The sequence below is a fragment of the Adiantum capillus-veneris genome, chromosome 24 (genome assembly GCF_014529385.1).
Source record: "Adiantum capillus-veneris isolate H3 chromosome 24, ASM1452938v2, whole genome shotgun sequence".
NCBI classification, from domain to species: domain Eukaryota; kingdom Viridiplantae; phylum Streptophyta; class Polypodiopsida; order Polypodiales; family Pteridaceae; genus Adiantum; species Adiantum capillus-veneris.
This window is the reverse complement of record NC_140954.1, coordinates 96,394,476-96,412,328: the sequence shown is the minus strand read 5'-3', so window position 1 is coordinate 96,412,328 and position 17,853 is coordinate 96,394,476. Positions and strand designations below refer to the sequence as shown.

The following is a 17,853-nucleotide window of genomic DNA, read 5'->3' as shown; positions in this document are numbered from 1 at the left end:
CAAGCATCCACGAATTTGCACACGCACACGTGCACCCCTGTGCGAGTACGAGTGACACACAGAGAGCGGGGGGGCCGGGGGGGAAGGGGGAGGGGCTCTCCATATAGCCACCTTCCACATAATAGAGGAAACGGTCTTAACTGGAAAAGCACATAAATTATTTAGAAGCAAAAACCTCTCCACCCCTACAAAGCTGTATGCACTTTGTCCACAAGAGTTAAAGCAACACCTTTTCTTAATCGTATTGTCCGTAAAGAAGCACAGAAAAAAATGAATAATCTGAGCTCACAATTTTGATCTCGTATAATACAAGGACAAATTACCCGAAGGACAATTGACTCTTTGGCAGGCCTTCAGTTCCTTAGAAAATCCTTGCAAAGCTTCTGCCATATTTTTTGGCTTGGATTTTGTTGTGTGATGGATGCCTTGGAATATTCTGCAAGCTCCTCCTGAGAAAGCAAAATCAAAACGAGGCGATCTCTCAACATATGCAACATTTTCAAAAACAGCTATATACATGATTGGCCATTAGAACAACTCCCAATCAAGCCTTGTGAACGCCTTTAAAAACTTTTGTAATGAGTCATGACTAAGACCTTTTAGATCACTATTCGCCATAGTCACAATGGACGCGTCCCGAGGACGGAGGACGGGGGACCGGGCTCAAATGGATTTTTAGTGGAAAAAAGAGGGCGGGACGGCAAGTGGGGACAGAAAAGTGGGAATGGGAAGCCCAAAAATGGGCGTCCCCTATGACTATGCTATTCACAAAGTCCTGTTATGTCGTTGCATGGCAGCTATAATATTTGAAAACCAACCAGTCTGACATTCTCACTCACAGCTATTACACATTACAAAACAAGGCTAACCAAAGCAGACACAACACTCTCTTGAAGAACAAGTCTCAGAGTTCAAGACTACTCAGGGATTGTTCCTATGACGTTAAAACTCATCTTTCTTCTTCTCTTCCTTCAACTAAAGTAAATCTCTCTTTTTTTTTCCAAAAACCAACTTGCAATTCATAAAAGAAAAAGCAAACCATAACTTTGTGAACAACAAAAAATACTAAAGACCAGGTTGAGAATACATACTGATAGAATACCCATGGCTGCACGGGACTCGATTATATCCATCACAACATCCATGCTAAACTCAGGATGGCCTTGGATGCCTAAAATATGGTCACCCACACCAAATATTTCGAATGGTGTTTTGTCTGAAAAGCCCAAATGTTCAGCATCGGGAGGCAGTTCCAGCACCTGTTGATAGTATACACGTGTGTGTGTGTGTGTGTGTGTGTGTGTGTCTTTAATGGAGAGGAGGCTGATTCTATTGCTTGATAATCTCCCACAATGCCCACATGGTGCCTCTCTCTCTCTCTCTCTCTCTCTCTCTCTCTCTCTCTCTCTCTCTCTCTATATATATATATATATATATATATATATATTACTTGAAAATCTCCCAGAACGCCCAAATGGTGCCTATTTCAAAAGCAAGTAAATCACTGTTTACATAGCACGCCCGTAGGCATCAAACCGAAAAGTGTAAAACGAGATACAACTAGGCACATGGCCAAAAGGAAAAGATTGAAGGCCGAGGTGAAAACCCTCTCCTAAAGAGAGTAAAAAATGCCCTGGAAAGCTAAATGAAGAGAGGATAGCAGTAGCCTCTGAAATATAGGCACTTCAACCAAACACCCATTCAGCGATTGTAAATCAAGAACCAAAGCCACCAGTGGTGAAGATGACAGTGAGCAGTCCCTTCAGTGTCAAGCAAAGTCCCCCAAACTAGTTAAATCTGACAAGAAAAGGTACTGGAGGAAAAGAAGGGAGAGAGCAGTTGGGGACGAAGATGAGGGTGGAAAGGCAACTAACATCACCCGGAGACTTCAGCAGGATGGCACAAGGTGGGTAACAAAGCACTGCACCGGAGCAAACAAGGAGCTTTCATCCTGAAGAGCAAGGAGTCCACTCGTTGAAGGTGGGCTCCTGAACACCATAAATAAAGAGCGAACTCCAAGGAGACAATGCAAGAGGCTCTGAAAACTGCGTCCCAAGTGAAAACCGTTCAAACAGTCCTAGAAGAGCAAGGAGACAAAAGAGTAACTTTCCAACCACCAAACAAGCCACAACCGGCAAGTCGATAGCAAGCGAAGCCAAAACAACAAAACCCCCAAAAACCCCACCCAAAAGAGGATGAAAACAAACAAACATACAAACAAAAAATAAAACAGAAACAACAAAAAAAAAGAACAATAAACTCGAAGGATATGCATCCATGCACACACACGCACTAACTCGCGCACGCACCCGAAAGCAAGTCTTCAAAGAGCAACGAAACTCTCTCTCTCTCTCTCTCTCTCTCTCTCTCTCTCTCTCTCTCTCTCTCTCTCTCTCTCTCTCTCTCACACACACACACACACACACACACACAAAGATACAATCAAGAACAACCAAGAAACAAAGTAAGAAGAGAGAAGAAAGAAGTAAAAATCGAGCAAAAAAGAAACAAACCCGAAACAAGCAAAGCACCGACGAAGCAGCTAGACCAACAAAGGGAGAAACGCCCGAACAACTGCCAGGGAGTCTGCAGCACCAACTGTAATAAGCTTAATGAAAGATCTTGTCCTTTGTATGCAAAATGAGCAATCCTCTCCAAAACAAACTTGTCATGCAAGGATCAAGATCACTAACAATCGATTGTGGCATACCATGGTACTTGAACACATTGTACATGAATAATCGTGCCATCTAATCAGATTTTATATTCTTCTTGACAAGGGTAAAATGGGCCTGTTTACTGAACCTGTAAATGATGGTCCATTATACCATCATTCCCTCCTGGTGTTCTTGGAAGATCAAAGATAAAAGTCCATAGCAATGCTTTCCCATGGCTTATCCGGAAGCGACAGTGGTTGTAATAACCCTGGTGCCTTTTGCCTGTCAAACTTGATCTTTTGGAAAATCACGCATGCTCGCACAAAGGCATCCACATCTCTCCTCAAAGTAGGCCAATAAAAGAATGTCTCTACTGCTTTAATTGTCGCATCAATACCACGATGCCCTGCATACGGTGGGACATGACTTTCTACCATGACCTTATGTCGCAATGACTTAGTAACACAAAGTCTACCGTGCATCATCATAAAACCGTCTGAGAGGAGGTAGTGTTCATGATGTTGCCCATCTTGCAACTATTCAAAAATCCTTGCGAAATTTTCATCTGTAGCATATTGTTCCTTCATGTCATCAAGCTCATGATGATGAGAAATAGACAGCTGAAATTCGCAGCTTTCTTGATAACACATCAGCCACAACATTCTTCTTGCCTAATGCATAATCTGGAAGTGGAACATATAAAGAATGTTTGCCCATCGCATATGCTTTTCGGATAACTTTGACTCTGTCAAGAAGTATCGCAAGGTCTGATGGTCTGTCTAGACAACAAAATCAGCACCTAAGAGGTAGTGTTTCCAACTAGAAAGCGCATGAATCACTGTCAAAAGCTCTGTCTTGCTTTCATAAGCTAGAGCGCGTCCATCTTGCATTAGCACTGTTGCGATGTATTGCCACACGCGTCACACTAAACCACAAATGACTTTCTAAGATCTGATAAAACAATCACAGAATCTGAAGTCAACTTTTCCTTTAAGAGACTGGAAGCTGAAATCTCCTTTTGGGTCATCTGAAAGTGACCTCTTTCTTTTGCAAACCCTAAAGAGGTGAAGCCATCTCTCCAAAATTCCTACTAAACCTTTTATAGTATGAGCACAATCCCAAGAAGCTTCGAACATCATGCATAGTCTTCAAGTCTCGCCATGTCTTAATAGCTTCAACCTTTGCAGGATCTACCCGGACACCATCCTTTGACACTAACACTATGTGGCCAAGAAAGTGGATCCCTTGCAAAAAGTGGATCCCTCGCTCAATCTGTTCTCTGAACGAGATCTTCTTGAATGAAGAGGCGGGTAGAAAAGAGCTCCAGAATCTTTCACGGTAAGAATTCACTGTATCGCTCTTGGTCATCCGGAGATGGCTCCAAGCAGCTCGTATATCTCGCTCAATCTCTTGAGTCAACCAAGAAGAAATAAAAAGCCTCTTGAATTTCAGCCATGTAACTGGCACAGTCTTGCTTAATAGAAGCATGGACCACCAAGTGCGAGTATTCCCCTTAAAATAAGAGACAGCTCTCCGAATCTTGGAGTGCTCTGAAGAGCGTCCTCCCGCGAAAGCGATGTCAAACTGCTGTATAAAAGACAAAGCCTTCGAAGCATCGGAGTATCCCGAAAAAGTATCAAACTTAAGTGCTTGGCCACCTTCCTTAAACTCTCGGACTTTCTTGCTTTTATCTTCGAGAAAGTCATACTGGTTGGCTTTGTAAAAATTCTTCTTGTTTGCATAAAAGTTTCCGTTGTCAGAGTCTGAACTGTCCGTAGACGAGTCCTCTGTAGAAGTGTCACTCACTGGGCGAGACTTAGACTTCCTTGCCTTTTTCTTGCCCTTTCCGAAGCGTAGTTTCTTGCTTCGCTTTTTGCTTTTCCTATCTTCTTCGCTCGAGTCTGAAGAGCTAGAAGAACTGTCAGAAGAAGAAGAAGAACTGGGTAGGCCTTCGAACTTGACGCCCTTCTTCAGTTTCTTTGCCTTATTGAATGTCGACCGACGACCAAATATCCCGGGAAGTCAATGCCTTTCTTCTGCTTTTTGCCGTGCTTTTTGTCTTTCTTTTGCACGTCGAAAAGTTGAGCAATCCGTGCATCAACCACGTTCTCCAGTTCCTTCTCCGTATATTTCTTGGAGGCAGAAGGTTTCTTGAGAGCGGGTTTTGGGAGTGATGTTGTGGTTCTCTGCCACTCCGTCTGTACCTCTTCCAAAGAGGTCTGGTTCATATATTTTGCCATCTTCGGGTCCTTGGCAAAATTGAGCATCATCTTCGTTGCATCGCCAATCAATTGACGACGCTCCATCTCTTGTTGCTCCGCCTGAGTAGGCCTAGGCGAGCCATACTCCGTGCCGGAATCTTCGTTGTGATCCCTGCCCGCATCTCCAGATGCACAGGGAGTCGACTGATCCTTGCGTGAAGCCATAGGTGCCGCGGAAAAAAAATTCGGAGATCGGATTTCCCGTAGAAGAGAAATCGGTCGTGCTCTAATACCACTGTAACAGACTTGGACACTCCAAGTCAAGAATCAATCGCGACAGCACCAAATAACCACTTCAAAACAATTCACATATCACAATAGATTTGCACTGGCCCGGCAGAGTTCCGTGAGTCACCTCGCGAAATCTAACTGCCGTGCATTGCATAGCTGGTGTGGAACTGTCCAGAGGGAGTCCAGGCCTGAGGGCAAGAGAGCACTAAGGTTGGACAAAGACTATGGTTAGCCAAAGTGGGGTCATTGACTAGCCAAAGTGGAATCCTTTGCTACAGAGGCTACATTTCAGTTCTGGATGTGGCCGTAGTGTACAAAGAGGGTCGGATGACCTAGAAAGATACAATGGCAGTATCTCCTAAAATTCAGGGAACTGCTATTTTGGGACCTGAAAATGTGTTTGCGTCATTACCTCCGGAATGACAAGGGAAACATTTTCTTACTCTGCCATGAAGTCAACTGGGCAACCGGTTGGGAGATTTTTAGGCGGCAACCCCGAAACGGGAAAATGCTTATAAATGTGCCAAGTGGCACCTTCTGGAGCACTTTCCTCATGCAAGAGAAGGGGGCGCTGATTTTAGAGAGGAGAAGGGCTCATTTTCAGCTTGTCACAGGTTAACAGCTATGGAGTGCTTGATTTCCCTCTTATGCACAGTGCGGTGCCAGGAGTGATGCCCTGCACGTTACGCATTGCCCTCTCTCTCCCCTATGGCAGTATGTTATGCCCCTCTAGTGGGCTCTTCATTTGACCAATGTACATGTGTGTGGGTTCATGCGCGATTGCCGAGGCAAGAGCCTCTTGAACGGGTACTGGATTAGCTAGCGGCTAATCCCTCCGCAGGTACAGGTGAATTCGGAGAGGTTTCATGCCAGAAATCTCGTCCGATTCAAAGGGCAAGTAGCCCTATAGGTGCGGGAGCTCGAGGACTTGCTACGGATGCGACCGGCACACGAAACGGAGCCCGAAACAGTAAATTACAGCCTGCTGTGTATTTTTGCAGGTTTAGGGTTTTGGCCCTAAACGGACCCTAATACCCCCAAGAGGTTCGGGGACGTGAGGGGATCGCTGTACAAGTGATCTGGCGCATTTTCGGGGCTGAAAACAGAGAATTCAGCGTGCTGCAGATTCTCGCCAGGTTTTGCAAAGTGCCCATATGCGTCGGGAAAGTCATTCAATGCGTGGGAATACTGACTGTGAAGTGTCCTAGTACAGTTATGCTGCCGAAATCAAGCCGGAACAGTGGAAATTCAACCGAGTTTGTGCGGGGCAGCTTGTAGGGAACCACAGCGTTTATTCCCTCTTTTGAACAATAAAGAAATACCGAAAGGGGCGCCTAAGTTAGGGGCCAATCTGGTGTCGGTCTACTCATACAGGTGCAATCTAGCAGCCTGTATCCCTCTCCCCTTTGTTGTGTCTTGAAAGTACAGGTAAAATGGACGACAAATTAAATGGGTGAAAGCTAAATCAAGGTTTGAAGTAAAGTCTACCGCCCTTTTTGGATTGAACAAGCCGGTTTCATGGTTCCATTGCCAGGATAGATCTAAAGAGTGGGTACCATCAGATCCGCATTAGATCAGAGGATGTGCACAAGACTGCTTTTAGAACGACGTTTGGCCTTTACGAATTTTTAGTGATGCCCTTTGGTCTCACAAATGCTCCTGCTACGTTCAATAGGATGATGGACAGAATTTTCCGTCCACACCAGCAGTTTGTTGGTACATTCTTTGATGACATGATAGTCTACTCAAAGAATGAAGAGGAGCATAGGCATCACTTGGCCATTGTGTTCAAAGAGTTACGCAGTCATAGATTGCTCATCAATGCAAAGAAAAGTGAATTTTTTCTGGAAGAGATTCATTTTCTCGGACACATTGTCTCAAAGGATGGTGTCAGAATGGATCCTGCAAAAGTTGAAGTGATCAAGTCATGGCCAAATTTGAAGACGGTGCACGATGTCCGAAGTTTCTTGGGACTATGCTCCTATTACAGAAGGTTTATCCGAAATTTCGCTGAGATTGCTTCACCTTTACATGCTCTTCAAAAGAAGGCAGTCACCTTTAGATGGACACAGAAAGAGATTTCAGCTTTTAATCTCTTAAAGGAAAGGATGACTTCAGATCCAGTCATTGTGTTGCCAGATCTTAGGAACATTTGTGGTCCAGTGTGATGCCTGTGGTAGTAGCATTGGTGCAGTGCTAATGCAAGATGGCAGGGTAGTGGCCTATGAGAGCAGAATTTTGCAAGGGCCAAAGATGACCATGCAGGTCTATGAGAAAGAGTTACTGGCTGTGATTCATGCGCTCTTAAGTTGGAAACACTACCTGCTAGGTGCAGACTTCGTTGTCCAAACGGACCATCAGACCTTGCAATACTTCTTGACACACACAAAGTTATCTGAGAAGCATATGCGATGGGCAAATATCTTGTCCATGTTCCATTTTCAGATTGTGCACGTGGAAGGCAAGAAGAACGTTGTGGCTGATGCCTTGTCGAGGAAGCCACAAATTTCAGCCGTGTCAATTCCTTATCATCATGAACTTGATGATATGAGAGAACAATATGCAAATGATGAAGATTTTGCAAGGGTCTTCGAGCAGCTAATGCATGGACAACGTCATGAACACTATCTTCTCAAAGATGGGTTCATGATGATGCATGGCAGATTGTGTGTCACAAAGCCATTGCGACGCAAAGTTATGGAAGAGAGTCATGTCCCACCGTATGCAGGGCATCGTGGTATCGATGCTACAGTTAAAGCGGTTGAGACATTCTTCTACTGGTCTACATTGAGAAGAGATGTGGATGCCTTTGTGCGAGAATGCCTAATTTGCCAGAAGGTCAAGTTTGACAGGCAAAAGGCACCAGGGTTATTGCAACCACTACCTATTCCAAATAAACCATGGGAAAGTATTGCTATGGATTTTATCTTTGATCTTCCGAGAACGCAGACAGGAAACGATGGTATTTGGACCATCATTTGCAGATTCAGCAAGCAGGCTCATTTTATTCCTCTCAGGAAGAAGATAAAGCCAGATCAGATGGCATGCTTGTTTATGAGCAATATTTTCAAGTATCATGGCATGCCACAGTCGATTGTTAGAGACCGTGATCCACGCATGACAAGTTTGTTCTGGAGAGGCTTGTTTGAGAATATGGGCACAACGCTCAAATTCTCTTCATCATTTCATCCTCAAACAGATGGGCAGTCAAAAGAGGCAAATTCTACTGTCCTAGATCTGCTGAAGTGCTATGTGTCAGAGCATAAAGGAAAGTGGGAGCAGTATTTGCCATTGGTGAAGTGTGCATACAATAATACAGTGCATTCATCAACTGGCAAGGCACCTTTTGAGATAGTTGAAGGTAGCAAGAAAGTTCCTCCCATACTGCATACAAAGGACAAGATATTTGAAGCAGATAAGTATGTTCAGGACATGGATGAAATGTACAAGAAGGTTAAAGTAGCCTTAGAAAAGACTCAGGCAAAGCAAAAGAAAGCAGCTGATCGTCACCGTCGTGAAGTGGTATATTCACTTGGTGATTGGATGCTTCTACGCTTTGGAAAGGCAAGGTTAAAGAAGATGAAGGGCAAGGAAAGACTGTTTCCAAAGCTCAGCATGCGTTACTATGGGCCTTTTCAAATGTGCGATATAATCAGTGATGTTGCATATAGGCTGAAATTGCCTGACAGTTGGAAGATTCACAATGCGTTTCATGCGAGTCTTCTCAGACCCTATGTGGGTGATGTGCCAGAAGATATGACAGTTGAAGATCAGCCGGAAGTCGAGGAACTTGACGAGATCTTGGTCCCTGAACAGATTTTGGCACACAAAGAAAGGAAAGTGAAAGGCAAGGTTGCTAGGCGTTACTTGGTAAAGTTCAGAAACTATCCACCAATGGATGCTAAGTGGATGGAAGAAGGTGAACTTGCAGAGTCACCATCTGTGTTATCACTTTACCTTGAAGCCTTCGGTTTGCAACCTACCTTGACCCCTTGAGTTTCAAAGCTACATGGATTGTCAGTGTGACAATGGCCTCTGAAACAAATGATGTACATGGTATTTAAAGTGAGCTCAAATGAAATACCTGTTACATGAATGTTAGAGCTGTACAGATTGTCAGTTTGGCAATTGCTCTTATGGAATGTCCAAAAGTTTGGTTAGTGCTATAGAAGTGAGTATTTCTTGTCAGTTTGTCAAGAATACAGTAATTGCTTCTATTAAAGAGTACATGTGTAACTACATTCTTAAACTGTCGGTTTGGGTATGCTCGAAAGTGTTACGGGATCCAACATGTACTATAAGACAGTGGCAAACTGTGCAGCTATCATTTTGTCATTAGAAAGTTAGTGACTCAAAGCAATGGCAGAGTGCGAAGCTACCACTATGTCATTGGGACAGGGTTCACACGCAGGCAATACATGTGTCGACAAAGTGTTAAATACACGAGGGTTGACAATGAGCATGTATGTGTCGTACATGTGTCGACAGGTGTTGAATACATCAGTGTTGACTCTGAGCATGTACGACATAGATGCAAACGAGGACGTTTGAGATTTCAAGAGGGGGATATGTCACCAGCGTGTGACTACTATCTATCCTTTTTGTTGATTTCTTTCTTATTATCTATTTACTTTCACTTTTTGGAAACACCCCTCGGGAAATCTAACTGCCCTGCATTGCATAGCTGGTGTGGAACTGTCCAGAGGGAGTCCAGGCCTGAGGGCAAGAGAGCACTAAGGTTGGACAAAGACTATGGTTAGCCAAAGTGGGGTCATTGACTAGCCATAGTGGAATCCTTTGCTACAGAGGCTACATTTCAGTTTTGGATGTGGCCGCAGTGTACAAAGAGGGTCGGATGACCTAGAAAGATACAATGGCAGTATCTCCTAAAATTTAGGGAACTGCTATTTTGGGACCTGAAAATGTGTTTGCAACATTACCTCCGGAATGACAAGGGGAACATTTTCTTACTCTGCCATGAAGTCAACTGGGCAACCGGTTGGGAGATTTTTAGGCGGCAACCCCGAAACGGGAAAATGCTTATAAATGTGCCAAGTGGCACCTTCTGGAGCACTTTCCTCATGCAAGAGAAGGGGGCGCTGATTTTAGAGAGGAGAAGGGCTCATTTTCAGCCTGTCACAGTTAAGAGCTATGGAGTGCTTGCTTTCCCTCTTATGCACAGTGCGGTGCCAGGAGTGATGCCCTGCACGTTACGCACTGCCCTCTCTCTATCCTATGGCAGAATGTTATGCCCCTCTAGTGGGCTCTTCATTTGACCAATGTACAGTTGTGTGGGTTCATGCGCGATTGCCGAGGCAAGAGCCTCTTGCACAGGTACTGGATTAGCTAGTGGCTAATCCCCCCGCAGGTACAGGTGAATTCGGAGAGGTTTCACGCCAAAAATCTCGTCCGATTCAAAGGGCAAGTAGCCCTACAGGTGCGGGAGCTCAAGGACTTGCTACGGATGCAACCGGCACGCGAAACGGAGCCCGAAATAGTAAATTACAGCCTGCTGCGTATTTTTGCAGGTTTAGGGTTTTGGCCCTAAACGGACCCTAATACCCCCAGGAGGTTCGGGGACGTGAGGGGACCGCTGTACAGGTGATCTGGCGCATTTTCGGGGCTGAAAACAGAGAATTCAGCGTGCTGCAGATTCTCGCCAGGTTTTGCAAAGTGCCCGTATGCGTCGGGAAAGTCATTCAATGCGTGGGAATACTGACTATGAAGTATCCTAGTACAGTTATGCTGCCGAAATCAGGCCGGAACAGTGGAAATTCAGCCGAGTTTGTGCGGGGCAGCTTGTAGGGAACCACAACATTTATTCCCTCTTTAGAACAATAAAGAAATACCGAAAGGGGCGCCTAAGTTAGGGGCCAATCTGGTGTCGGTCTACTCATACAGGTGCAATCTAGCAGCCTGTATCCCTCTCCCCTTTGTTGTGTCTTGAAAGTACAGGTAAAATGGACGACAAATTAAATGGGTGAAAGCTAAATCAAGGTTTGAAGTAAAGTCTACCGCCCTTTTTGGATTGAACAGGCCGGTTTCACTGTGCCTAGAGATATTGGCCCCAAAGACTAGCACCCCTTTCGGTATTTCTTTTTGTATTAATCAATTCAAAGTACAAGAGAGTGGGTCGGGATTCACTCTCAGACTCTGCGTCCAGATGCTCTGAGAAGTGAGGCCCTCACCACTAATTTAAAGGTTAGAAGGGATGCCCAAAAGCAGAAAAAGCAGAGCCCCGAAAGCTTCAAATCAAAAGGTCTCTTGAAACCTTTTAAAGGTGATGTATCAGTTGATGGGGAGCCTGATGAGCAACCTGAAGTGGAGAAAAGCGAGGAAATACTTGTTCCAGATCAGATGTTGGCACACAAGGCAAGAAAGATGAAAGATAAAGTGATTCGACGGATCTTGGTTAAATTCAAGAACTATCCCGCATTGGATGCGAAGTGGATGGAGGAGGAGGACCTGCAGATACTCCTCACATTAAGTATTCAATTTAGCATAGTCTACTCCAATAGAACCCAAAATTCACCACAGGTAAATCTAGTGCAGCGGGTTTGCACAAGAGGGGAGTCATTCCGCTCCTTTGTCAACAGATTACCCTGATTTTGGATAAGGTCACTGATGTCCCCTTTGGGTTTCATGGATACTAATGGGTTGACAGTATTCTGCTGAATGACTTTATGACACAAAATTTTCGCAAAAGAATATGATTGATTTGTACTCTCTCAACTTGACTTGTTTGAGTGCAGGAACTACAGCATTTCAGTCTCATAAATCTCTATAGACATGCTCGCAATAAGGATTAGTTAATCAGGCATCGATGAAGTCCGGAATGGATCTAGATGTAATTACTAAATACGTTGTTGATGGTCATGGTCTGGATTTGGAATGAATTTTCTTGTGATTTGTCATGTGATGTCCAGTGATGTCGAGTGATGTCCTGTGATGTGATTGTCGTTTGGTACAAGTGATAGATGTGACGTGTCTAGTGCGTCGGTACTAACAACCAGTGTTTACCAAGACAATTTATGGCCTTTGCCTGTTTTGCAGGCGTAATCAAGGGTGATTACAATTCTTTCAAGAGGGGGATGTCACAAACTAATGACGTGGCAGTGCCCGGACACACACACGCGCAGCTGACGTGGCAGCCAATACGGAGGCCCGGTATTGTACGATGATTGGCTAACGTGGCAGCTGTACAGAATCCCACGATTCGCACTAACTGCTGACGTGGCAGCTAATCGGATTTCCTGATTTTACGTTGATATGCTAGCATGGCAGTTGTACTGAATTCTGCTTTCAACGTTGGCTGCTTTTTCTAGCAGATTTTGAGCCATTTGATTTTGGGACAGTTTGCTTTTGAGTTTAAAAGCTTTTGGGGCTCTGCTTTTAGCATCCCTTGTAACCTTTATAATAAACCCAAGGGGACTCACTCTGCAGAGCATTTGGACGCACAGTCCGAGAGCGAGCACCTGCGGGAGTTGTACTTTGCTCAAAGATTAATATAAAAAGAAATACCGAAAGGGGCACCAGTCTTTGGGGCCAATACCTCTGGGCACGGAACTCTGTCAGGCCATGTCTCTCTCTCTCTCTCTCTCTCTCTCTCTCTCTCTCTCTCTCTCTCTCTCTCTCTCTCTCTCTGTGTTAAAGTTCAGTGATTATGAAGTTTCTGTTTGTGTGTTGCAATTGATTTCTCGCTTGGAGTGTCCAAGCCGATTACACACACCTTCTGCGCTGCTCACTCTCACAGAACTATTCTAGAAACTTAAGAGCTATGAGAATCTTGGACGCCTGAGAAGGTGAAAAATGTAACTCTAGCACCACCATCTTTGAAGGGTTCTCGACCAGAGACAGCTGTTGGAGGTGCTGAGTAATAATAATAGTGTTGATGTTTCCCATCAGTGGAATAAGCAGAGGAAGGAGGAGTAGTTGTAGGTGGTAGTGGTGGAATATAGGGTGGAGGTGCAAAAGGTAACAAGGGTGGGGTATCTGCAACAACATGAGAACGTTCTCTTGATGCCATCTGTTTGAAAGAACTGAGACATCCCTAGAGCTCTAACTTGAAAAGGCAACAAGGGAATTATGAGAGAAAGGTTGCAAGATAACACGGACAACAGGATTTAAAGAGCCCATGTAGTTGTGCAAAGCCTCCAAATCAATTCGTCCAAACTGAGTATATTCCTCGAGGAACCAAAGGACGTTTTTTATCATCGCATGCATCATTCACACCGATCATCAATGGGCTTATGATGAATATTTGATTAAATGGAAGGGTCAGTCTGAAGGTTTGCTACTTGGAATTCAGTTAAAGCTTTGAAAGCTCAATATCCCCACTTCATTGATGAGGACATCAATGGTTCTTCAAGAGGGAAATATGTTATGTCCCCATCACAAGGGAGGGGATCTAATATGACACCACCAGGATGGGTGTCCAGTGTTTGAGCGGGCATAGTGTGAACCCGGCCAGTGTGGCTGGTCACTTTTATAATAGAAGTCCAAGGCCTCATTTGTAGATATCAACCTCTCCTAGCAAAGTGCCAATGGTTAGCCCCTGCGAGGCTAAGAGTGTGCAAGGTCACCTAGAGGAGGTGAGGTCGGGTGATAAGGAATACCTTGTCTTACAAGTGCCCTCAGACGTTGGCCCGAGCAAGGGGTGCTACCAGATGGTGGTGGTAATCAGATGGTTAATCCGATGCATGTCCATCATAGTTACCGGGGAACGCGTTTCCTAGGCCCTAGAACGCCGAAACGCCCCCGCTAGGCCGGAACGTCCGAAACGTTTTGCCGTTCCGGGTGACCACTTAATACCGGAACAGCTCCAGGATAGCCTGGAACGGCTCGGAACGGCCAACTCTCAAAATGGGGAGAAATGGGGAGAAATGGGCAGTCTTTTGCAAATTTGTAGTGAACATTAGGTGTTTTTTAAAGTGTGCAAGGACTTAAAATGCACCCCCTCACACCCATTCCCTTCTCAAGCAAATCCACAAAAGGCTTAAGCCTTAAGCTCTCTCGACTCTCGAGTCTCAAGCTCTCCCCCTCTCACTCTCTCAAGCTCTCTCCCTCTCTCTCTCTCTCAAGCTCTCTCCCTCCCTCCCTCTCGAGTGTCTCTCTCCCCCTCATCCATGGCCTAGGGGTCTTCAAATTGAGTTTTTTTGTGAGTATTAGAGTCAAAGGACTCTAATACTACTTGTATTCAAATTTCAACATGTAGAACTAAAAATTGCATTATTTGGGTGTTTTTTATGCATCTCGTTCGACGTCGTTCCCGTTCCAGACCCCTTGCCATTCCCCCGTTCCGTGTAACTATAATGTCCATACATAGTGACATAACAACCCGTTTCAGATCTTTGAAACCTCGAAACGACAAAACGGCCGAAACGTTTCGGCGAAACGTGCGAAACGAGTTGATTTTTCTTTTTCGTCCCCTTTTGACGAGTTAACCTCAAACCACCCGTTTGGGGATTTTTTGACCCTCATGCACATCAAATAATCTCTCTCTCTCTCTCTCTCTCTCTCTCTCTCTCTCTCTCTCTCTCTCTCTCTCTCTCTCTCTCTCTCTCTCTCTCTCTCTCTCTTTGTGAACCTTACACGTCAGCATGGCCCCCTCGTCTTCACCTCCACGTTGTTGCAGCTGGCTGCCGACTTACCTTGTTCACTCGTGACTCAAGTCTCACATCTAGATTTTGGTATTTCATGTCTTTACATATGAATTTGTATGTATATTCAATGTATAATTATACGAATATACATATAAAACGAAACCTGTGTTTCACTTTCTTTGAGCTCCGAAACGAAACGTGTCATGTCACACTGTCAGTCCATAAGCGGTCCAAGTAGCCGGAAGATCCTCATTGCGTGTCTATTTCACAAGCACTTGAATGAAGATTGGTTCTTAGTAACTTCAAGGAAATGTCATTGCTATCTGAAAAATCAAGTCACTGTTCAGTTGCTTTCTAGGAAAGTGCTTTTTCGCTAGAAAAATCTTTGTTGGCATTGCATATGTGCATGTGAGTACAACCTACAACGTCAACATCATGTCTCTACAGATGCCAACCTGCCAAATCATCATCTAATCATCCGTCCAATCAACTTGTCCTTACAGGGGAGCTTCTTTTGGCATATTAAAAGCAAGGTTTTCGAGTATGCTACGACTTCTTACAAGGCAAGAGAAGAGAAAAGGTTTTTTGGATTTTTTATCTTTTTCTACGGGGCGGGGGGGGGGGTCCTAAGGAGAACAAAAGTTGTACCGTCGTAGGAACATTCTCAAGAGAGTCAGACACCTCATAGATCCAGATAGAGGAGTTGGTGGAAGAGTGCAAGTCATAGTTGTTCAACTGGATGCCGGGTCAAGGAGCAATTCAGCAAGGTCAGGGAGGGGGTGATCAGGGGCTTGCAAGAGCTCATCCAAAGTAGGGTAGGTGGTGAGCTTGCTGCCACGGCCCTTGTTGAGGAAGAGCCTTTGCTTGTGGAGGCGTGCCACCAAGTCTCTCACAGGCCGCATACTCAGTCTCTCCCTCACACTCTCTGCTGCATTTCACTCCTAAACCCAGCAGCTCCTCATCATTTTTCCGACTTTTTGAGGCTGCTTTCTGACAATAACCAGGCTGACTGACTCCCCACGTGCCATCGACAATCCATAAATATGGGAATAGGAGGAGAGATGGCCAATAAAAAAACTGTACCCTTATAAACTGAACATATAACTGAAACGGCCAGCCGAACTCCGGGCACAACCCAAGATTAACACACAAGAGACTAGCCTTACAAGGCTGGGCATAGCCACAAAGAAGCCCTCTCTCCCTAGATGTAGGCAAAATATCCTCAAAAATCTTAACAAGGACAAGATGACACGGTGTCACCAACCACCTTATGTACGGCATAGAGTCATAGTGGCTACAATCAAGGCTGTAGAGTCTGATCTCGATTTGCAGGAATTGAGGGCTACTATGGATGCATCTGGATGCACATGCATTATTAATTTATCTGTCGAGACTCGAGGGCAAAGCATGATCATCAGAAGACTCCAGAACTGTGTCAGCCTTCACCTGCTTCCAATAGACTATGAAAAGTATTGCAATAAATTCATCTTCGATCTTCCAAAGTAGAAATAGAGAAAAAAACACATTCTGTTATCATGGCACTGTACATTGTCACAATGAGAGTGACCAGCTAGCCACTATGTGCACTTTTATTTTGATTGGCTGTAACGTGATAAAAGAACATACATTTTCCAATAGAAACATTTCAGAGCTAGCAGTCTCAAGTCTTGTGTGACAAACCTGGTCTTGATGAGACTCGATAACCCTCAATTTGGATGGCAAAGCCCTTCCATAAGCCCTCTTAGCAAAAGCCTCCAAGCACAAATGAACCTCTCTCTCACCCAGCTCCCAACCAACAGGGGCACGTCCTGTCTTCCCTCCAAGTGCACGGCTCAAAATCTGCCAATTACATGCACCTGAAAAAGATTGGGCTGTGTTCATGTGCTGAACTCTCTCTCTCTCTCTCTCTCTCTCTCTCTCTCTCTCTCTCTCTCTCTCTCTCTCTTGGGGGATAGTTTCCTTCGACGTTAAAAACTCTCGTCTTCTCCTTCTTCTTCTTCTTCTTCTTCTTCTCTCTCTCTCTCTCTCTCTCTCTCTCTCTCTCTCTCTCTCTCTCTCTCTCTCTCTCTCTCTCTCTCTCTCTCTCTCTACATACATATTACAAGAAACAACAAATCGAAGATTTTCTCTCTCGAGCTCACAGCACAACGAACAGAAATTAGCATGCCTGATGTCCAAAACAGATGCCCAAGATCTTCTTTCGTTGGGTGTGCAAGTGGCGGAGCATGTCACAAAGACTGAGTATCCAGGGTTCATTGCCATGAGCATCATGCTTGCTGCCCGTGATGACGAAGCCCTGGTAGGTGTCCAGCTGCTGCAGGGAAGGTTGAAATCCATCAACAATGGGGAGAATGTCCCAGGTTTCTGAAGGGTCATCTCGAAGCAGGTCTACCATCATCTGGCCATAGCCACCATAATTGGAGATGCAGAAGGGAGAGGCATGGCCGGTCAAGAAGACTGCAAAGCGAGATGGATGGGGCTCGTGGTGAGCTGCCATACTCACGCGGAAGGTGCCCTTGTGCAAAACAGATTTGCAAGAAATAGCACCCAAATGCAATCCTTCAGAACTTTGAGTTGCAAACAACAGAAGTATTTGTAGAGAAGGAACTTACATGAGTAGCCAAGGGCGGCTACTCGGCCACGCTCTTAACGCATGCGAGCAGGGGAGCTGCATCGTGTTGACTTAAAACTAGATAGATCTATATCTTTACTTCGTCACTAAATGACACCTCGATTATAGAGAGAATCTAGTGATAGGATTTGACGTCCGGCTGCCCTTCTTAAGGCATTTTGTCGGTCGTATGAAGGGCAAAGTTTTTTTGAGTTTGTCATTGGAAGGGTTTATTCAAAAATTATCTTTCAATAGAGAAGGGTGAAAAGATAGAATACATGTCAATGAAGGGCTAATTAAAAAACATTTTATATATATAGTAATGCTCATTTATAATATCTATATGTATATTGGTTATACTCAGTGACAGAATATAATATCTTGCCTTGTAAATTATGCAAAATTTTCTCATTGGAAGGGCAAACTAAAAATAGACCCTTCTATAGGGAAGGGTGCATTTTTCTACAACCCATCTTTTGAAAGAATAGGTT

At 44.6% G+C, this 17,853-nt stretch overlaps 1 protein-coding gene across 1 annotated transcript; it reads right to left on the bottom strand.

The window, feature by feature from the left end:
* Positions 1–211: 211 nt before the first annotated feature.
* Positions 212–17,445, bottom strand: LOC147426818 (gamma-glutamyl peptidase 5-like). Its single transcript, XM_086497866.1, has 4 exons — positions 16,919–17,445; positions 16,432–16,590; positions 1,092–1,259; positions 212–449 (listed from the first exon to the last, which is right to left on the bottom strand). The coding sequence occupies exons 1-4, from the start codon at positions 17,246–17,248 to the stop codon at positions 354–356; spliced, it is 753 nt and encodes a 250-aa protein (XP_086353992.1). The 5' UTR covers positions 17,249–17,445; the 3' UTR covers positions 212–353.
* Positions 17,446–17,853: the final 408 nt, after the last annotated feature.

What these genes read in the sequence shown, in the direction of transcription:
- LOC147426818 (XM_086497866.1), bottom strand. Translation starts at nt 17,248, where the DNA reads ATGGCAGCTCACCACGAGCCCCATCCATCTCGCTTTGCAGTCTTCTTG. An exon ending in GCATCTGTTTTGGACATCAG is followed by an intron (nt 16,591 to 16,918) that starts GCATGCTAATTT and finishes TGTAATTGGCAG; the next exon opens with ATTTTGAGCCGTGCACTTGG. An exon ending in CAGCCATGGGTATTCTATCA is followed by an intron (nt 450 to 1,091) that starts GTATGTATTCTC and finishes TTGCTTTCTCAG; the next exon opens with GAGGAGCTTGCAGAATATTC.